The sequence below is a fragment of the Pterocles gutturalis genome, unplaced genomic scaffold (assembly GCF_000699245.1).
Source record: "Pterocles gutturalis isolate BGI_N339 unplaced genomic scaffold, ASM69924v1 scaffold18689, whole genome shotgun sequence".
NCBI classification, from domain to species: domain Eukaryota; kingdom Metazoa; phylum Chordata; class Aves; order Pterocliformes; family Pteroclidae; genus Pterocles; species Pterocles gutturalis.
The window spans coordinates 1-22,658 of NW_010131074.1; the positions used below are offsets into that span (position 1 = coordinate 1).

Below are 22,658 nucleotides of genomic sequence, written 5' to 3' on the forward strand. Positions count from 1 at the left end.
CAGCTGCGCTCCCTGCCACCGGCCTTGGTGTGCGGGAGTGGGAGGCAGGGATGGGAACAGACCGTAAAATATCCCCCTCGGATGCTGAGGTTTATTTGCATCCTTTTAATGCACATCCTAGTGGCAGAAACCGAGATTAAACCCAGCCTTGGGAAGTTGGTGGGAATTTGCTTGAACGAGGCCAGGATTTCACGCAAGGTGGAAGTGCTTAAAAAAGGAGCGTTGTTTCCAAAACCATCCCCTTCTCCCCTCCCTCCCGCCAGGAGAGAGCTTGCAGGGATGCAGTGCTGCTGCAGAGGTGCGGGGTGAGTCACTGCTCCAGCTGCCAGTGCGTCACTCACCCTTATCAGCTGCAGTTCTGAGGTGGAACAGTTAACGTACAGAAATGACACGGGCAGGTTTCAGCCCTGCCCTCCCCCACACCTCCGGCACCCCTGCTCAGGAGAAACTAAGCTAACCTCATTTTTATGGAGCTTCTCAAATAGATATTCATTTATCTGTCCCAAGATATAAAAAGCCTTTTATTTTTATGGTTTCATTGTTACAATTATACAATATATTGCAGGGGTTTTTTTTGAAAAAAACTTTTAAATTACTGTATTACCCGGAAATTGTATCGCTCACTTTATTAGAAATATTAGTGGGTCATTAAAACTTTAATTTCATCTGTTTTGGTGCTTTAAATGTTGAAAAGGAATCTGAGCCTGCGTCCAGTGATTTAGCTCTTAGTGTTTTGTAAGACTGAGGGACTGGTAAACATTCCTAAATTTCAGGTGGAGCAGGGTTAAAAGATTTTTTTCTGGAGTAAATAGAGCATTTTCTTGTCTCAGTTAGACAATTATATGTTATATAAGTGTCCTATTAATAGGAATCATTAAACAAATGGAGATGGCCTCATTACAGAAACATTGCCATAAATCATCATATTCCTGTGGTACAAATTCTGTATCAGAAGTAGTGGGGCCTCTGTTTAACAGACCTCCTTAAGCACATGCTAAAGTCCATTTTTGCCTACAAAGAGTTTTACCTATGATTGCAGTGATGCCATAACTGTGCGTGTCATTGATAGTCATAGGATATTTATGTCTTTGTCATATGTAAGATACGTAAACTTTATGTTGGAAGGCTGTGTTTGCATAGCCATGACCTGATTTCTAAGACAAAAGTCTTATGCTGCTGTAGAACAATGCTCCCTCATGATATCTTATATCATTGGTTCAGCATCAGCCCTTTTTTGCACTTAAATCATCCCCAAGAGCTCTTTCTGCAGATATTTTAAGTTTCAGAATAAAGCATCTCTTCAGTTTTGGGGTTTTTTTCCTAATCTAAAATTGTATGTTTCACATTTTTTTGGTCTGATTGTGACTTTCCCTGTATGGTTCCCAAAACAAACAGCTGGCTGAACTAAGATTGCCCTTATTTGTTCAACTGGTTTTGAACAGCAGCTCTCAAAAATGTGGATAGAAAAAGGAAATACCAGATGTGCATTTGATTTGCAATCCCACAATTTTAAGGATTCATTTCTATCTCTTAAAAATTTAGGTGTAGATAAACCAGTTTGTTCTGTTCATGCAATACATAAATTTTTAAGAGACCATTGTGACCAACTGACTTCCAGCACAGAACAGATCAAAGAGCCAATAGTACCTGCATCGAGTCCACACCTCCTGTTCAGGCCAAATTATATGTTTTAGAAAAATAGCCTGTTTCATCTGGACCTTTGTAAAACCAATCAAGCTACTTACTGGCTTTAGCTGATCTACTTGCCTGAGTGCATAATTTTCAACTATGTTGAAACAATATTGGAGAATGCTTCAAAATAATTATCTGACTCTAAAACCTGTGTTAGGCGGGTGCAGGATTATTATGGCTGTGGTTGGAGATAAGCGTCCTCAGAGAATCAGTAAGGCTACAACAGACAATTCCACGAGTCTTGGCTGCATTGACATAATGGAAACACTTTGCCCATTGTCTGTGAAACGTTTGTTTTTTCAGATATGTTCTGGACACAAGCATCTTTCCAGCTGCCATAATAACCTCCTGTCCTGTGTTTTGATGTCTTTTGATTGGATCATTTGGCAGGTTTCCATGGGCAATAGTAGGGGGAAATACATCTTTTCCTCAGTGGGTTTATATGGTACTTTCTCAGAAACTTGCTTCTGACCTCCTGTTAGAGATGGTATGGACAGATTGTCAGGAACAGTGGACAGCACTTGTCCCTTGGCTGGGTGAGACTGTCCAAGCAGAGATTTCAGGTGAGAACATTATTCTGGCACAGCCTGTGGGGCTGGTGGTTTTGAAAGGCAACTCTTGAAAAGCTAATCTGCTAGAAATGAGTCTTTGCCTTAGGCAGAAATTGCTCCCCTGACCCTGTGCCAGGGAATGATCTCAAAGTTACAGATGCCTGCTCTCTTGCTCTGACAGCCCTTCCTAGCCCATGAGCTTTCCCGCAGCTCCACAGCAGTCACCTGCCATGTGGGATGTGGGGCTCAGCCTCCAGCATGGCATTGAAAAGCTTAAGATTTCCTCCACCAGCTCATTAAAGCACGTGAGCTGTGTTTATTTCAAAAGGTTTGGGTCAGGCACTGCCCCCTTAGCTAACAGCAGCCGGATCATCTTGGGTTTCAGTGTGGACAAACACACAACACAGGGAAACAGTGGATCCTTTTAGCTCTGCTGTAGGCAGAGTAATTGCTAATTGTGGGACAAGAGTCTCCTGCTGCAGGATCCCTACTCTGCTGTGAAACTTGAAGCAACTCCCACCCTCCCTGATGCTCCGAGTGCAGAGCTGCCACAGGGTGCATGGCCCTGCCCAGCTCCACGCTGGATGAACTACGCAGGAGCAGGACAGATAGATTTCCTCAGATGATACTTTCTCCCAGACGTGTGCAGGTGACCCCAGCATGAGGCATCAGGGTTACGTGAGACACCTTTTAGTTGTGTCAGCTGCAGTGGGATGAAATTTATGTCAAAGTGAGTTTACACAACTGGAAATGTAAATTTGTTGGATTTTTAAGAGTATCAGCTGAAAGTACTGCTGTAAAATGACATACGAAAGAACTGACTTCTCCACCAGAGGATGCTACTCAGGAGCTGCTTGCGTGCCCTCTCTGTTTCTCTTTCCCATAAAAGAAATAGCAGACCCACCCATTAAGTCTTCGATATCCATAGACACTGTTGAGAAGTTGGGTTGTGCACTCTTATAGCGAATGTCAAGCTTCTCTGCTCACTCAGAGCCATGTCCTGGCCCTCAGAGCTCCCTGGCCAGCAGAAGGGATGGCACAGCAGAGAAGCCTCCAGCCCCAGGGGCTAGTACCTGTGTCACACTGCCCACGGCTGCGGTGTCGAGAGCCAGCTTTGGCTGGAAGTCTTACAGCCAGAACGAGTGTTTTACCATTGAAACTTTGAAACTGAAGATGCTTACCCCCTTCTTTTGTATGATTTCTCTTCCAAGAACCAGTAGTGGTCTTCACTTTTTTTGCTGAGTACCTTGAGGCACGTGTGAGGCTGGAGGCTGGCTGTGTACTTTCAAGCCTCAGATTGAGGATTTCCCAATAAGAGGGGCCAAGGAGGTAATCTGACAGTTATATTTGGGTGTAATGATCTGCAAGAGCTTCAGCTGCTCCAGCCCTGGAATTCAAGCCCTGAGTGAATTCATCCTTATCTTTATCTGGAGAATACGTTCATACACCACCCACCTTGGTTTTATCACCTGCCAGCTCTGAAGCAGAGTTCGTTGGCTTGCACCATAGACTCAAACTTCATGAATTAATTCCTCCAAGAGATGTTACTCATAGACATAGAGATTTGCCAGGGCAGAACTTTGATGCAGGGCTCTCTAACCATCAGCTGTTTGCAGTTCATCAGGTGGCAGAGCGTGTGGAGGCACTGGGCCAGTTTGTGATGAAGACCAGGAGGACTCTGAAGGGCCATGGGAATAAAGTTCTCTGTATGGACTGGTGCAAAGACAAGAGAAGAATTGTGAGCTCTTCCCAGGTATGCTGTTGGACAGATGTTTTTCAAAGCTACTGTTGGGTGCTAGACAAATCTTTTGGCTCTGCTGGGTGCCTCTCTTTGGAGATGATACCTGGGTATAGTGTAAATGTTTTCAAGATACCCTTAAAGCAGTTCATTGGCAATGTATTTGTTCAGAGAGCAGAAATCCAAGCTTCTGGTCATCACTACACCTGTTGTAGCTAACATGCTAAATATTTCTTGTCCAGTCATATTTAGATTTTCCCCATATTCCCTACTACAATAGAAAATAGAACTCAGCAGAGGCCACTGTTGTTTCCTTGTTCTTTACAGATAAAATATTTAGTAACAATTTCAGTTTCTGTGTTCAGAGAAAACAATCAGGAAAAGGGAAGGGAAGAAATGTTGATTCTTCTAGAGACTTCTGGGCACAGAAATCTCTTCTGCAGTCTGTATGATTGGTGCAACCTTGAAAGCTTCAAACATCCTGCCAAAATTACTGCATTTACTTGGGCATTTTGAGAAACAGTCCTAACACCTGCTCAAGACCAGTCTCATGAGCTGGAGGAGGTAATGAGATAATTACTTTCTAGATCCCCTGGTTCGTCCTGAGCCCAGTATGGCAGTGAGTGAGCTTGTATCTCACAGCTGTTCAATGACCTATATGAAATCTGTCAGGGGGTCTCACTTGAGGGATAAAAATAGGCAATCTGCATTGCAAGGCACCTTCAGTTACTGTGAGTTTTTACCATTCATGGTGATCTCCGCAAAGAGAATAATTTTTAAATAATTAATGTCACATTTTTTAAAGTGGTTAAAATGTTAGTGTGTAAATCATAAAGCTGAACAGGCAACTTGTAATGCATTTTTCCATTTTTTACTCTATTTTAAGAGCTGTAGTGACTGCAGGTAGAGCAACAATTGCTGCTCAGTAATAAGCATTTTGCTTTCATGATACAGGCAGGATAAAAATATTACGTGCGTAAGGCAAAGTAGCTGGCATGAGCGTAGCTGGCATACACAAAGTGATTGTGCTGCTCTCTGTGGAGTGTTCTTAGGATGGCTATTTAGCAGATTGTATCAATGGATAATTGGAGGTTAAGTAAGTGTGGTGAGAAGTAAAGGGAAAACCAGGAAAAGCCAGGAAACAGTGCAGTGTCCATAAACAGTCCCCAGGAGCGCTGCCAGCTCGGCAAGTGATTTGTAATACAGGTCACCTCTGGTATTTGGAAGGCCCCGTCCTGGGCCACTGACAGATGTCACTCGGGAGAGGTGACTGCCTTTGCAGGTGGTGATTACAGGCTGGAAGAAACACATCGTGGCTGAACAGAGGCAGGTGAGGCTTCACCAGTGGCAGTTTCCTGTCCATGGCGTGTGCTGCACGTGAGAGGAGTCCTCGTAAACCTGCTAAAAGCGGAGGGGAAGAAATAAAAAGTAAATTGGTCTTCTAAGCCAACATCAGTCATCTCAGCGAGGAGAGTTTCCTGAGGAGGTGCTCCTGTCCATGGTGTGTGCTGCACGTGAGAGGAGTCCTCATAAACCTGCTAAAAGCGGAGGGGAAGAAATAAAAAGTAAATTGGTCTTCTAAGCCAACATCAGTCATCTCAGCGAGGAGGAGATAGCTTTTCTTCTGGTTCAAAGACAAACTCACACTACTGAGGAGAGTCTGCTCAGTGCTTTGCTGACACTATTGGGCTGTTAAACTGTAGGCAAAAATTTCATGACATAACAGACTGGGGAATGGAAATGAGCAGCAGAGTTTTCCCCAAATCTGGGAAGCAGGCTGACAGACAAGTCTCTGGAAGGCCTCAATTTCTTTCTCTGTGTGCTTTCATTTAGGATGGGAAGGTGATCGTGTGGGATTCCTTCACTACCAACAAGGTAAGTGACACTTCAGCAAAATTCACATTTCTGTGCACAAGGCAAATGAGGGTGGGGTAAGGTGGAGGGCTGAAGGGCTCTCAGGTGTCACAGGAGGCAGTGGGATGATGGGATAACATGCAAACCTCCACCAGCACCTCAAACCAAGGGGCTCATGGCAAACCACTTCCCTTGACCTGCCTCTGAGCAAAGTCCCCGTCAGGGCACTGGGGTTTGTCGTGGTCTCCAGCGGGAGGCTCTGATCCAGCCTCTTTGCTGACAAGGAGGGCTCCTTGTTGTGGGCACAGCCCAGCAGCAACACAGAGGCCCTCCCTGGGTAACCCCAGTAGCAGGTGCCGTGTGTGATCACCCAGGATCCTTCAGCCGTGTGTTCCCTGTGAAATGGTGCTGCTGCTCCTCCAAGCTCTGCCTCGTGGCACCCTGCTCCACACAGCTGAGAAAAGACAGCTTGCTTGTAACTCACGTCTGCACTTGCAGCAGTGGGGACCTTTTACAGCACTGAGGAACCCAAATAAAATGTGCTCTGGGATGAGTTTGGGGCTCAGGAATAAGGTGGAAGGTGTCAGGAAGGGACTAGCCATCCTCCTGCTGCTCTGCTGGGTTCTGCAGTAGGGGTTGTCCCAGCCTTACACATGAGTTATGGCTGGAGGAAACACTGGTACCTTTCACTGACCCTAAGGATGTCCCACAGATATACCAAACCTGCTACTCCACACTGTTTTCTTTGCCCCGATTAGAGGAACAGTGACATCCCAGTTTAAAGAGATGCTGTGTTTCAGGAACATGCAGTGACGATGCCATGTACCTGGGTGATGGCGTGTGCGTATGCCCCGTCTGGATGTGCCATTGCTTGTGGGTAAGTTCCCAGTTTCCACAGCTGATTTGTAGTGGTGTCCCAGTGCCTTCAAATGCTGACAGATAGAAGTTTGCGTGTCTTGATTGTGGGTGTAAGGACTACGTTCAGTGCCTCTGATTCTATTCCCATAATGGCTCGTACACATTATCTCCACTGACTTCAGTGCAATAACATTTCTTGTGCAAGCATGAAAAGTAATCCCCTTTCAGCATTTGTATCATGGGTTAGGAATTCTGTATGCATGCAACTTCCCTGTTCCAGTTTGTTTGTGTGTTGGATATATCTTCTAAGAGAGAGTGGTTTTAACCCCGTTCTTACTTTGCACTTTTTATTCTACAACATAGAGAATGTTAGTCATTAATGATTACCAGCACATGAATAGATCTTGCCAAGATGGAATGGGGAGAAGTAACCCCATCCTTGATATCATCTTCTCCAGGTTTTCTGAGGGCTCAGGTTTGAAAAAATTGAGTTTATGCAGGGGAGAAAACAAAGAGAGGAGATGTTGGCAAAACATCTTTTAAAAGGGACTGGGTGGATCAGACAGACAAAGCGAGCTTGGGGCAAGAGAAGGGAACAAAGGGAGACTTCACTGTGCAGCTTGCTAATCTAGAAAGCAGCAGACTGGGACAGACAGGCAGACTCCATACACGTGTGTGGAGAGGGAGTCCAGAAACTGTATGGTTTTGACTAAAACTCAAAGAATGGCAAGAAAGCTTTGCCTTCATACTTGTAGGAGAGACATGGAGGGCATACATGCATTGCAGTACCTACCACTGTATTTCTGTTGTGCTGTCAGTTAAGTGCTGTGTACATAATATAAGGCACAGAACCAGCAGCTGGTGGTGTGCTGGCATCCCAGGGACCAGGGCAGGGCTCATCTACCACAGCTCTAGAAAGGGTCAGACTCTTAGAAAGGAGTCCCACATCTGGCCTGGGAGACACAGCTTCATTGATGCAACTGTCCAGGAGGGACACACCAGCGACAGAGATCAGTGCTTCTGTTGCCTTTTTTCCAAACTCCTCTAAAATCCCTGTCCTCACACCCACTACTTGCTATACCATCTCTTCCATAGCAGTTAGGTCAAATTTATTAAGATAGGTGAATAATGATGCTTAAATTTGTCAACACAAAAATGGCGGTTTGGCCGTATGTGAAACATTAACCCCAAGGTGACTGCTATGTCACCTCTCAGTTTATACTTTCGTGAGGTTTCATTCAGTGCCATTTATAAACTCGATGAGGGTAAAAAATACTGAGGTGCAGCTGTTCCAGTTCTGTAAAGCAGCCAGGCTGGTGAGGCAGCTGGGGCTTCCCTGCACAGGGAGATCCCGGGCAGCACAATACAGGGAAGTCGGTACTTTAAGGGTTTGGCAGCGCAGCACTGACAGGTGGTTTCCTTCTTATCACCACTCGCCTTTTGTCGTTGCAGTTTTAACCAGTTCTCCTCTCTCTCTTATTGCTATTATTACTCTCTTTAGTGGCCTGGACAACAAGTGTTCTGTGTACCCTCTGACATTTGACAAAAATGAAAATATGGCTGCAAAGAAGAAATCGGTTGCAATGCACACAAACTACTTGTCTGCCTGCAGCTTCACTAACTCAGACATGCAGGTAAATGGATTCCCTCCCCTCTGCTCGCTGTCCAGCAACACCTGACACGAGCTGCACTCCTACACGGTGCAAGTAATGTTCCTTGCACAGGGGCACCCAGGGCCATGTCCTGTCCTGTGCAGGGGCTGCTGGAAAACCCTCATGGGGGCAATGAAGGTGCTGCAAGAGCTGCTGTCAGGGAATGCTTGTCCCAGCCCGTGGCCGGGCTGTCATGCCTGTGCCCTGCAAAGGCCTCTTGCTTCTGCAGAGGGAGCTTGCTGGTACCTGTGCGTTCTCTGCTTGCTGGGTCTGTGCTGACTTGTGCTTTTAGGAGCTCAAACTAATACCAATAGTTAAAAACACAGTTCGGCTAGGACTAGGTTGGGTACGTGCTGTGCCAACCGACGGAGACTGTGTTGTTTGCCTGCTTTGTCCTGGACATCCAGCCAACTTTGCTTTTGCTTTCATTCTTAGCTTTTTTTGTGTGTACCAAGTGAGGTATTTGATTTTGAGGATGGCCCCACAGGGCCAGCCCTGTTGTCCATACGTGCAGTGGTGTGTTCCCTCAAGGGAAAGGAGTGATGCCATCCCCATCTCGCAGCTGGGGGTTGGAGCACAGGGGCCTGCAGTGGGAGATGATGATGGCAGAGCCAGGAACTAAATGCAGATCTTCTGAGACCAGGCCAGCCTTCCTCTGTAGTGAATATCTCAAAGATCTCTTTCTCCAGGAGCAGGAAGGATGATGAAAGGAGCCAGGATGATCCCCTTGTCCTCTCTGTTTTTTAATTTAATCGAAGCTCTGCTCAGTGCAGCTCTGCAGCAGAGTAAGTGTCAGAGGGGAGCATTTTCATTGCTCTCTGCGTCAGCAGAGCTGCTGGAAAGGGAATACCTTGTCCCCTTCTTACAGATATTTGGAGCTCTTCTGAAGGAAATATCAGCTCTCATTGCTTTTTTATTTCAGGACATGAGATGCCCCAGAGTATGTTGTTATTTGTCATTCTATGGTTTCTGTACTGGCTCTGAAGTGCTAATTTAAGCCCATTGCCATGGAAACAAGTGGTGGAGGTACCCAGTGCTCAGGCTGGTTTAGTGCAGGAGCCCTGTGTAATTAGAGCAGTCTAAATTAAGTGGAATATTTTTGATGAGATAGAAAACCAATATTCTCTTTTCTTGTCCATACCTATGTGCATCATGATTAAATCCTATGAAAGGAAAAAGTTATTTATTTTTCATAACAAAAAAAAAGTTGGATCTCTTTTCTGTGCATTAAATACAGCAAACTGCATGGATATTAATGGTAATGTACTACTATGGTTAAGTAATACCACAGTGGATTTAGGTGCTTTATATTCAGTGATTCAGAGATTTTTCTGAAGACTTGAAAAAGAAATTGTCTTGTGATCGATAGGCTTATAAATGTTCGCTTATATCACTGCATGTTATTATTGAAACAAATACAAGCAAGTGGGCTGGCAAAGCTTCTGTTAGGACACTGTTATGCAGGGGATCCTAGAGAATCCCAGATTTCTTATCTTCTTCCTTTTGCATAACAGCCTTGGAATTAAAATTGTTCAGTAACTCTGAGGGTGCACAGTGCAACAAGCACACTGTGCAGGACTTTCCCCACTGGCTGCGGAGCAGCTCTGCTCTGCCAGCTTGTGTCACTGAGAGACACGGTCACTGTCCTGGAGTGGCCCCAGCACGTGTTGGAGGGGTCCCCCAGGTCAGTGCCCCCACAGCACCCAGCACCCATTGCTAGGTGCTGTGAATGCTGCTGCTCTGCCTTGGCTGCTGGCTTACACTGCTGCTCAATTTTCCCTCAGAGGAGTGAACGACAGGGTAGGGGTTTAGGAGTTGGCGTGCCATGGGCATCTGGCAGTGCAAGGGAGAGATCTGGGGGCTGCTCATCATTGATTAAAGCCACTCTTAGCCTGTGTGGGTGCTGAAAGGGGGGGGGGTGCATCCTTGCTCCTCCTCCTGTTCCCACCCCGGGCAAGCGGAGCGCTGAGCTGCAGGGCTGGGCGACCAGCACACCCTGTTCTAGGTGCCCCAGAGCAGCCTGGCCAGAGCGAGCGTCCCTGCCCCGGTGCACGGAGAGCTGGGGACTCGCTGCCTAAATTAGGTATCACAGCTCTGCGCTGTGATAATGCTCCCCACGTGACAAAGCTCCGTGTGTATTAATAGCAGCAGTTAATTGGGATGTTGAGTGTGTGTGCAGGGCAGGCAGCCATACTCCAGCACGGCCGGGCTGAGCAGCAGGATGGGGCCCGTGGTGATGGTGGAGGAGCCCGAGGTGAGGGTGGCCCCTCTGCTCTTGCTGCTGCTCCCAGCCCTGGTGTGGGTGCTCCTGGTGAGCAGGGGCTGTGTCCTGCTGTCGCCTGCTGTCCCCTGCTGTCCCCTGCCATCTGCAAGTGCTGCCTCTTGCCGCCAGGCGCCAGGCGCAGGTTCCCCATCCAGCATGGCCAGAGCCCCTCACACAGCAACCCAGAGTCTAATAGCAAAGATTGTTAATTCCCTTCTGGTTTGGGATTTTTGGAGGTTTTGGTTTGGTTTTCAATAGCAATACTCTGAAGTTGAATCCATAACGTTTCTCTTTAAGTGTGGAGCTCTGGGTTGCCAGCAGACCCTTCCCTTACACCTTTAGTGTCTCCTGTTCCCCTCATGTCTTTCTTACATGCAAGAGCAAGTCCTTAGGGCTGAAAGTCTTCATTGCTCAGCCAAGTACAAATTTTCCTCAGAACAGAGAAGTTCATTGATCTAGGCTCAAAAGCTGGCCAGAAGGACAAGTCAGGACTTTCTTCTGCTATTATAATCTCAGAGTATTAATGTGCCTGTACTGCAGGATTCGGAACAGTGTGTTCTGCAACTTTACAGACCTCTGTTTATGGGAGGAGTTTTTGGAGCATCTGTCAAACAAGTTCAGTGTTTAACCTTTCTGCAAGTCTGCAAATGGTTTAATGATTGTGTGATCATTTTCCTCTTGAAGAATATTTTATTTTTAACTAATAACTACCCACTGGGTTCCCCTGAGTTTTCTCACCGACCATGAGAAAGGCTGAGAGCCCTCCTTCCACACCAGTGCACAGCGACCCTTTCAACCTACAGAATGTGATTGCATAACAGCTTTGGGTGCCAAGGGGAAATTTTGAACAATTGAACATCATCAAGATTTAGCCACAATAACAAGCGCTGATCACATGTGCTCTCTGCAAGCGCTGTAGCAGATGAGGGAAGCTGTGAGCTATGTTCGGTCACTGTGTGTTCAAGCCCTTTCACACACAAATGGTTTTGGACAAGTGAGAGGTGATGGACTTATCAAACAACTGTCTAGACAGGCTTACTTCCCTTTCAGAAAATCCATATCTTAAGCCCAATTAATTGGGTGTAACCTGACTATTTCAAGCAGAAAAAAAAATTTAGAGAGTTAAAAAGGTATACTTAACTCCAACAGTACTTCTCTTTACCCAGGTTGAATTCCAGCAGCCTAAATATGGATAGGGTTAAATACAGGGGCCCACAGGAGTACCAGTCTGGTTCTGCCTCCTTTTTGGCAGATACGGAAGTGCTAGCAGAACCTTACTGCCATCAGTTCTCCAAACCTCACCACACAAAACTGACCATTATTAAAACACTGGGTAGTGTATAGCTGTGTCAATACAGCTCTCCTTTCCACTCTAACTTCTTTTCTTAAAAATAAAAAAATATAAAGTGTGCTTAGATTCACATTGGGTTTATGGCTTTGATTTATTGCATAATGTTTCATTAAACTAAAGCTGTCTGTGGTGTATGTGTAGGATGTCAATGGTTTCTTTGTGAACTTGAAGATCATCTGCTGATTTTTGTATTGTGACTCTTCTTGCCACATCCTGTAGATCCTGACAGCAAGTGGAGATGGAACTTGTGCTCTGTGGGATGTTGAGAGTGGGCAGCTTCTACAGAGTTTCCATGGTCATGGAGCTGATGTCCTGTGCTTGGATCTAGCCCCTTCTGAAACAGGGAATACATTTGTCTCTGGGGTAAGCAGGAGCTTCCTATCATAGTATAAAATTAAGGACTATGGAGTGGAAAAGGCAGCAAAGCTGGAGGCTCGTGATCTTATTGAGAGAGTGCTGGAGTATGTTTTGGAAGCTCCAGTGCAATCCACTCATTGCAAGCACATTTTCGAAGCTGGAGCAAATTAAACCCCTGACTGTGGGGTCAAACCCACCCAGCCAGTCTGACTGCAGTTCTGCTTACTTAGCAAATTCCACCCCACACCAAAGCAATCCAGTCTGAGATCAAAACAACGCCTTTTGCGGGAAGGGAAAGGCTCAGAGTTAGAGCAGCGGGCTTGTACCGCAGCGGAGGTGTGAGCCCCAGTGGATAGGAGCCTGGCGCAGTAGACAGCTTCCCACATTTGTCTTCTTTCTTGTGCCCAGCTCTCTGGAGACAGATGTGGTGTGCCAGGCGGCTACTCAGGGCATCGAAGGGGGGCTGCAAATAATGTGTGTGCCACTATGTCCCTCAACCGCTCCCCAGAAGCCAAGGGGTGGCTTGGACACTGGCTGAACCCTCGTTCAAGTTGGAGCAGGGAGATGAGGTGTGGCCACATCTTCAGCTGTTGCTGAGTCCCCTGTTCCATCCAGCAGTACCAGAGTCATTTACCACCCCTTCATCAGTGGAATACTGCCCACTCCCTGTCCTGGCCCAGAGGAACACTCAAACCTTGCTGGGGCTGCAGGACTGGTCTGGGAAAGTACCCAGAGCATCTTCCAAATCTCGCCCTGCTGCTGGTGGACTGCTGTTCCCGGGCAGCCAAGCCTTTGGCATGCAGCCTGGCAGTGAGGCAGGCGAGGCATAAAGGTGAATGGGATGGGGCTCAGCTCCTTTTTGAGGTGGTCCTGGTCTTTCCTACATCAGAAATTGAGTGTGCAGGTGAGAGCTGGCAGGAGCTGCGAGATGACCTCTCTTACTGGAGGCAGGTTGCCACCAGAAGCTTTGCTGAGGGTACCTGGTTTCTGAGCCCTACCAGTGCTAGCCCAGGGCTGGTCCTGGATGATGGAAAAGGCCCTTGTGCCAGAGGCTGCCAACCACGGATTAGGGGATTGCACCTGTTGTAATGTGTGTCATGGTCCCATCCCTACACAATAAACCTGGACTTCTTCTGTTACAGCTCTTTTATCAAATTTGTCTGTCCCATCAGGAGCAGAGCGCAGCACGCTGGCCCAGTTTGCCTGCTGCTAGCACAGCTGCTCCGAAGCGTGACTGAAAGCTAATTCCATCCAAGTGCATTACTCGTCCCAGGCTTTCTTGTCACTGAGCTTGCTTCCCAGAAAGGATAGATTCATTCTCCCTGGGAACAGCTCAGCTTATTATAGGGCAAAGAATCACAAGCAGCTATGGTGCTGCTAAGAGCTTGGGCATGTCCGTGCTTACAGGGACCCACTTAATCCATCACATGCAAAATACCAGTTCAGTGAAGATCTGTCTTACATCGTGTCAATGCAGGTATAGCCAAAACAGTGCAACCTGAGGGTATGGCGGGGTAGGCAGGAGTTTCCTATCACAGTATAAAATCAAGGACTGTGGAAGGGAAAAGGCAGCAAAGCTGGACTTTATAGTCCAGACTCTCTGTGCCTATGTAATACAGTAATACAGTAACCTTGAGCTGGAATAAGCAATGCCAACACATCAGCATTAGGCTGGGTGTCGTACATTTAACGACCTAACTGAAAATGCCAGCCCTCGTGGGTGAGCTCAGAGCTCCATCCTTGGCTGTTGTGCTCAGTGCCTGCTGAGCATTGCTCCTCAGGGCAAGTTGGATGGCACTCAGAGGGCCCATCTCTCTGCAGGTGGTTGCTGGTTTCTCCTTCAAAATCTTAGGAGTCAAAGCACCAGTTTGTCAGATTGGGCTTGCCCCCAGACTCCCAGAGAGGTCAGTAAGAACAGCACACATGGGAGCAATACGAAAGGCTGGGCTGGGGTTGTGGTGAGGCTTGAGAGGGAAATATGCTGAGTCCAAAATGTTCTCTATTCTCTTTGGCTTCCCCTGTGCAGAAACCACGAGTTGGTAAAAATGAACATTGCCTCTTTTAAATAATGACATAATTAGTTAAAAAAAAAGGGATTTCATTTAGGAAGAGAATTTTTAAAAAACGAGAGAAAGATGCGAATTGTGAAGAGCCTGTTTAATTTAACTAGCAATCATATTTGCCTAAAAATAAATAAAGTGTGACATGGTCTGCTGGGCAGGATGTGCTAGCTCGGCAGAAGCAGCAGCCGCCTGCCCTGTGCTTCCCACGCAGCCCCAGAGAGGCTGAGCGCCCCGGAGCTGAGCCTCCTTATGGCCTGGTCATCGTTATTAAAATCTCCCATCACTCTTAAAAGAAAAGTCCGTGTTCTTTTTCCTGTCACTGTGATTGTGACAGCAGCAAGACATTGCAGCTGAGAGCGTGGCCCCACGGGTATGAGATGGTTCCTGCCCCGAGGGCGTTGCAGACTGTGTGGGCTGAGCCCCTTGCCCAAAGCATTCAGGGTGCTGAGCAAGCACCCAGTGTTAAATGATCCTCTCAAAGCACAGCTTGGAAGGGCAGGTGAGAGCCCGACAATGAAATGCAATGCTGTTATGCTTCTTTTCTCATCCCACCACTGAGCACACGGGTGCAGAGCCACAGCAGGGGTTAATGCTGGTAGGAGGCTGGGCAACAGATTCTCTGGATGCGCTTATTTCATTTTCTATTTCAGCGTATGAAAAGAATTGGTTATAAAACTTTAAATGCCAGGTATTAATTTTTTATATTGGGCATGTTAAGTGGTAAGGGAATGAGTCAGTTGTGCAGCTGTGTGGCATGATGGGACCGCAGGCACAGGTAGGGCTGCAGCACAAGCAGAGCAGGGCTGCAAGTGCCGGTTTGTAGGGGACTGCCTGCGCAAACACCCCTGGCCCCTCTGCACCCCACCGTGCTGCACGGCAGCGCTATGCCCGTGCTGGTCTGTAGCACTGCTGAGGGTCCAGCCTTTGTGGTGTGCTCTGCTGCAGGCTTGGGGGTACCTGTGCAGCCACTTCTTTGCTGGTAAAATCCCCTCAGAGCTGTGATGTTCAGAGCCTTTGAATGTAGCTGGGCTTCATGAGGTGTATCAGGCACGTGAGGGGTGAATGGCACCATTTGCACAACTGCAGTGAAGTTTTTTGTCTTATTAGGGATGTGACAAGAAAGCCATGGTTTGGGATATGCGATCTGGTCAGTGCATCCAGTCATTTGAAACTCACGATTCAGATATCAACAGTGTCAGGTCGGTATGCTTCTGGGAGAGAAACATTTGCAATGTTGAGCAATGTGCTGGTTCTATTTTTGAAGTCTGACCTCATCCCAGTAATGTAATGTGTTCTGATCTTTTTTTACTCATGCACAGATATTACCCAAGTGGAGATGCTTTTGCCTCTGGTTCCGACGATGCCACGGTATGTTAATTCAGCAACCAAATTTAGGGAAGTTCCGTTACTTCCCAAGTCAGATTTTCCTAAAAGACTAGGACTTTTCCTAAAAGCCTAGATCCACAGAGGACTTTGAGTGACTAAACTGGGCCTGTGACACCAAAGTTGCATAAATAATAATGCTATAATATAATATAGGTTAAATATTGGGAAATGATGATATTGGGAAAATCTAGTAACGCTTTGTAGGTCACCTCTGCAAACTTTTCTAGGTGAGGTACTGTCCAAATATTCATTTCAGATTTTCTATGTTTTGAAGTTTCATTGTCAAAATTAGTTGTGCTGGAAAAGATTTGGCTTCGTATAGTTGTTGCTCACAGTGTAGGAGGAACCAGATGAAATGCTGCAGCTTGTGTCACCAGGAGCAGCCCAGTATAAGGGCGTGAAGGGAGCCTGCACATGACTGTGCATGTCCCAGCAAGCAGAGCGGCCGTGGGCTCAGCATGGAGCTGGGCAGACCCTCTCAGCTGGCCTCCGTGGCCCTGGGCATCCTGAGAGCACAGCCCTAGGGTGGCCTTGGCCACCTACATCTGCCCGTCAGGCTGACTCACTGCCAACGCTCTGCACTGCGATGAGTCACCGCATCCAGGTCATCCTAAATGATACAATAGCTCTTACTGGGTGTCACTTACCTATGAGCAAGCTTCTAGGAGGGGAACAGTATGTATTGACAGGTAGTTTTGGTCAGCACATTGTACACAAAATGCCCCTTACCTCCTGGTGCCTTTGGCCCCCTGAGTGATGTACTTGGACGGTGGCTCTGGCTGCAGCTGGTGGGTCCGCATGGGGGACCAGGCTCTGCCTGTACCACAGCCCTGCAGGGACTGAGCTGGCAGCCAAGGGTAACTCCAGAGCAGGCATTTGGGAGGCACCTGGCACCTTGTTTCTCCTTTTTATTCAAACATCACACTGAGTTGCTGGGGGTGAAGAGTCTTTCTGAAATTCTCTGCCCTCAGAGCATGCTTTGATTCTGCTCCAATACTAGCTAAACGCAACACAAACATTCCCGCTGTCTTCATTGGATGCGGAGAACCTCCAAGGCACTTCTGGAGAGAGTGTACGCTGCTTTTTGGTCTTAAAAGCTGTGATTATAAATTAATACCTCTAGCTCTGTGGTGAGCCCAGTGCCTCTCTGCACATTCGGATGCAGTACTGTGAGCACTTGAGATGCTGAGGGAGTGAGATGGAGAAATTGTCCATCATTAAATTCCAATGAGAGCACGCTCTTTTTAAGCCCAGTACCACAGGCTCTGGGCTCCTGTGCTTATTAATTTATTTGATGGGTTTTTTCTCTCTTAACTATTCCTGACACCCCCAACTTGAGCAGGAGAATGGGAAATTCCATCTCCATACTTTTGACAGAGGTTTTGGCAGTTTCCATCTACTTCATTCTTTAAATGAAGAGATTGGTGTTTTCTGCATTATGGACTGATACACTGACTGGCATCCTTGACCTGATTTACGTGCTTTGGGATTTCGAGGAACAGATAATCCTGACTGTCTGGAGGGAAACAATAAAAGTGTGCTCACATGGCAGTGCTGTCACCTGCGGTGACCCCGACTCTTTGTCAGGACAGTCTGATGGACTTATTCATCAGCGTGGAGCACTGGGAGACCTGGACTTCACATACCTGGCAGCTCCCCACTGCCCTGCGAATGAAACAGCCTCTCCTTTATGTGCAGGCTTAAATACCACCCATTTTTCATTAGTAAAGTCTTAATATTATCAAACTCATCTGTCCAGTGTTTGCTTAAGCTTAACTTGTTGAGGAAGGTTTTCAGTTCAGATAGTTTCAAAACTGCATCCCGATTTCAGGGCTAACAGACTGCCTGTCTGCATGGCAGTGAAGGCTGGTCTGTCCATACGTTATTTCCATGTTAAACAAGCCTAAGTGTGCTGGCAAAGGATAAAAACAGGAAGGGCAGGTTGCAGAGGTGCTTGGGGATTTTCCATGAGAAATGAAAACCAAAGATCTGTATAAAAATCTATTATTTCGCTTGAATTATTTTCATGTAGGTTTTTCAGACAGAGAGGCCTCATGGAAGGGCAGGGGCTGTTTGCTCTCCTGTCTTACTCGGAGCAAGGACTAGCATCTAGGCTTCCCTGTGCCAAGGGACTGTCTGAGCACCGTGCCATTGGGTCTGTGTTCTCAAAGATGACTAGAGATTTACTGCTGTGTCTCCCAGACTCCAGCTGTGGCTAAACAATTGTCTCTAGAGACTGTCTCCCCATGCATCTCCCCAGCAGCAGGATGCTGTAATACGTAGGAAACCACAGTGAAGAAGCAAGAGGGTGGGGGGGCTTTCAGTGGGTAGCCGTGGTCCGAAGCCCACCACTCATCTCTTTATAGCAGGACAGGCAGGAGGCTTAGAGAAGTGGTTTGGAAAAAGCAAGTTCTTCACTCAATTTATACAAAAGAGCCTTGTGCTGCTTAGATCCCTGTTAGACTCCAGAGGAATCCCAGTTACAGTGGGCAGAAATAGCAGAAGGAAAGAAGCCAAGCAGCCGCTTCCCGTGATGCCTGTTGGGCTGCAATCCTTCCCACTCCCATTGACTCCAGCCTTTACTGAGGCATGTGTGTTGGTTTTGTTTTAATCCTAGTGTCGTTTATATGACCTTCGTGCAGACAGAGAAGTAGCAATATATTCCAAAGAGAGCATCATTTTTGGAGCATCCAGTGTGGACTTCTCTCTCAGCGGTGAGACCTGAACTTTGGAGGTTATCCTTAGTGCTGGGATTGGAGGGGAACCGTAAAATTTTGCAGTTTAATTTGATAAAGTGTTTATTATTAAAATTTATTAAAAGTAATACTAAGTACCAAAAGAAGCATTTAATGCATGGAAGACTTTTTTTTTGCCTCTGTAAAAACAATTACTCTTTAAATAACCTAGGTGGCTGTTGCTTCATTGTAGCAATGAAAAGTATTTTCCTGGCCTAACTGAAGGCAGGAAATATTTTGCCATTAACTACAGCTGGGCTAGAATTTCACAATAATGATTAAAAGCATTTCAAAGGAAAGATGAAATGCAACTAGACTATTAAGCACACTTACATAAATAGTTTATAAAAGGATAATAAATGATGAATAGATAGTATGTCAGAGGAGCATGAAGACAGCGACACTCCCATTTTTCACTACGGATCCAGAGACATGAACTCGAGTCTTCTCTCTCCTGCCCCAGCACAAATGCAGAGCTCCTGCAGTCACCCTGCCAGGGGATGAGTGGGTGGTGAATTGACCTCTGCTCAGGACAGAGCCAAATGTCTCTGTCGTGGTCACAAGCACCACAGCTTGTCCCGTTGGGGACAATGAATCACTTAACCAAATTGTCTACTAATCATTCAGCCATTTGTATTCAACTTCTTGCATAAAGTCCGAGCAAAATATTATTACCCTGCACTGGCTGTTGAAGTGCTCTTCAGTCTGTCGTGATTTGGAGTCATCCCTCATCTTTAATGACTGAACAGATTCTATATAATATAACTCTATTTTAACTATATTTTTAACTGAGAAGTTTTAATATGGGTGGCTCAGCAGTGGAGCAGGGGTGTCTGACAGGAGCACAGCTGGCCTGGGGGACGCAGTGGCCAAGGCTTGCTGTGGCACGGGAGAGCTGGGTCAGGGCTCGCTGGGTGATGGATGTCCCACAGAAGGCCCTTGCTGCAGTCGAGACATGTTACCTAATTAAGACCTCACTTTGTAAAATCTCATTCTTCGTAGGTCGCCTGCTGTTCGCAGGCTATAATGATTACACCATAAATGTCTGGGATGTGCTGAAAGGGTCTCGTGTATCCATTCTGTTTGGACATGAAAATCGTGTCAGCACCTTGCGGGTCTCTCCTGATGGGACAGCATTCTGCTCGGGCTCCTGGGACCACACTCTCCGAGTAAGTGCTGGGAGCACCTGCCCTGGGTGATTCTTTCTTTGTTTGTTTGATTGTTTAAAAAAAGGGGGCGAGGGGGAAGGGTTGTTACAGGAAAATTGACTCTAGAGGGACTAATGAGGATATAAAACCACGTGTAAAACATGAACAGAAAATTCAAATTAGAAAAATTCCCCACAAAGTGCTAGCTGAACTGTTAAGGGAATTTTGAATTTATGGGTTAAATAATATCATTGCTGCTGATACACTGTACCACTAATCTGACTGCCTTGACAAATTTTAATTAAACATTTGATAAAATAGTCAATGTCATAAGTGATTGTTCAAATCTCTCTCTGCAGATCTGGGCTTAACCTGAGATCCTGTGTGCAGAATCAAATGAAGACTGATACCCTGGACTACAAAAACTTATTTAAAAAGCCACCCCTCAAAATCAAGTATTTGCTACGCTACAGAAGAGTGACACTCAACCCACAGATTAACACAACTAGGTAGAAAATATAATCTGCTTGAACACATAGCAAACATCATCTTGTAGCTAAATGAAATGTTTTTACTTCTGTTTTGAAACTATCTTCTTTATTAGAACTAGTTTGGATAATTATAAAGGGACTTTTCTCTGAAGTCACTTGTATCATAGAGTATTTCAGTGGACATTATGTATTTATTTGCATGAGTTGAGTTCCTTTTTAAAGTTAAAAAAAAAAAAAGAAAAAAAGATTCCTGATTTTATCAGGATGTAGCATAAGACTTTGGAAACATTCCGTAGTAATGCATTGAATTTTGATGTTGAAAAGTGGAAAGAAAAACAATTCTGATACTTTGTGATGGCATTATGGATGACTGAACCTTGGTAGTAAGTAGAGGAGAAAAGGGCCTACTGTGGAGGTACTGGCTGTTGTCATAAAGATGTATTTTTGGTACAAAAAAGGAAGCCTTTCGATCCCTGTTTTTTCCTACCATCTTTTTATATAGAAATAAGTATTTCATCTCTCTACCTGAATATAAAGAATCTAAATATATACAAAATGATAAACTGCAAAGATGAGGGATATAAACATGATTTACATAATCATGAGGTAATACTTAACCAGTAGTTTCTTAGAAATTTTTAATTGTATCACTTGGTGAGTGAATTTTCTTTGACATAAAGGAATACTACACGCTAAGCACTAAGCACCGTTATAGTGATGGTCAAATCTTTTCCAAGTCAATCGTAGTCATTCTGTGGTTTGCATTTTGAGCAGTTCATACCACTTTGGCAGGGCAATGTAGCTTAAATGTGTATGAAGGCAGTATATGCCCATTTTAAGGTCCTTATGCAATGTTAGAGCAGTGTTAAGTTCATACAAATGCAGGTCAAACCTCACAAGCCAAATCGTACAGCCCTTACCCTAATAAGGCAGTATATGCCCATTTTAAGGTCCTTAATGCAATGTCAGAGCAGTATAAGTTCATACAAATGCAGGTCAAACCTCACAAGCCAAATCGTACAGCCCTTACCCTAATGGTAATCTCCCACTGGTATGACATAGTTTTGTTGTAGCTGGACTTGAGAATGAGCAATGGTGAGTTACTGAAACCTGCTGTGAGCCACAGTCCTGCCAGCGTTTGACACTGCGCTCCCCAGAGCCCGCGGGCCCATCTGATCGGGGGGTCGCTGGGTTTCAGGGAGGCGGCAGAGCTGTCCACGTTGCGGGCAGCACCCAGCCCTCTGTGTGTGCCTGGTAATGCAGTACAGACTGGCTGGACGACCCCGTGCACAGCTGATGCTGTAGAATTAAGATTTAACCAGATAAAGCTGAGATACAGTTAATTATAGAACTATTGGGAAATTATATTTGCATTTACACATTGAAAACTATTGAGACTGGAGTGTGTCACCTCTGCTCATGCTGAGGTACCGAGTCTAACCTGAGCAGGGGCATGCAGGGAGCAAAGTGCTGGGGTAATGCTGGGGGCTTGGAACGTCTGGCCTTCGAAATGCAAGTGGTGAGATGCATCTCTGAAAAGATCAAAGATATGATTTATATTTAGATTGGAACAAGAGGAAACAAGCTCACTGGTCACTGGAGTTGGCTGTTCGCATAAGTTAGATGATAATATCCTCAGTCTGTTTGGAAGTGGGATTTTTTTACAATTCTATAAAAATTGTATTACAAACAAAGTCTCCTTGTTCATGAAAACATTAGGTTCCATGAATCCATAACCAGTTAACCTGGGACACTGGCATTTGTATCAGCCTTCAGTCCCTAATGAAGTAGTTCATCTGTTTTCACTTGGAAAAGTAAATTCTGATGCTTTGCAATATTTGTGGCAAACTATCCCTGTAACAGACTGAATGCACTATGGAAATGTCATATAGAGCTCACTGTGCAATATTGAGTCAATACACTGTACACATTTGATCGAAAGATTAATATTAATGTTTAGATAGTATTTATTGGTAAGATGTTTGTTTCAAACATACTACATTGTGTTGATACTTATGAATGGCCTAAATACAATAAATTGTATTTTACGTATTGAGAACATAGTCGTTTTTCCTATCAGTTAGGTACTTGTAGTGGCAGCTATTTTTTCTGGGGTTTTGGCATTTACTTTTTGCACCATGCAGTTTCTGAGATCATTTGTCCTGCAAAAATCTAGGGTGAAATTCAGATCTGACAGAAAATAGCTTCTGGAATATCTTCTGGAAATACCCAAGGTGAGACAGAGACTCTGAGAGCAAGCAGTCCTTCAAAGTACCCGAAACTCCATCTGAGCTCCCTCTGCATTCAGGGGGCCAGAATTCAGGTTGTGTGTTCCTGCTCAGAAGGATCACAGCTAACGTGATGTTTTCTTTCCAGACCCTCATCTCCATACCCAGGAATGCACTGGAAAATGCAGAGTATGTGTTTTGTGGGAGCCCAGGATTCTCCTCGCGTTGCAATGGGACGCCCGTGGAAGCTGGGCACCACAGTGCTGTTGAGGGCTCGGGCTGTCACTGTTG

General features: G+C 45.8%; 1 protein-coding gene across 1 annotated transcript; it reads left to right on the forward strand.

The window, feature by feature from the left end:
• Nucleotides 1-3,797: 3,797 nt before the first annotated feature.
• On the forward strand, nt 3,798-20,990 carry GNB5 (guanine nucleotide binding protein (G protein), beta 5; the record flags this gene model as incomplete). The annotated part of the gene is made up of 10 exons (XM_010080475.1): nt 3,798-3,996; nt 5,815-5,856; nt 6,636-6,712; nt 8,195-8,327; nt 12,179-12,322; nt 15,487-15,578; nt 15,699-15,747; nt 18,383-18,479; nt 19,503-19,669; nt 20,008-20,990. Coding segments are annotated over 10 exons (1,012 nt in total), but the record flags the coding sequence as incomplete, so codon positions are not given.
• Between the last annotated feature and the right edge of the window lie 1,668 nt (nt 20,991-22,658).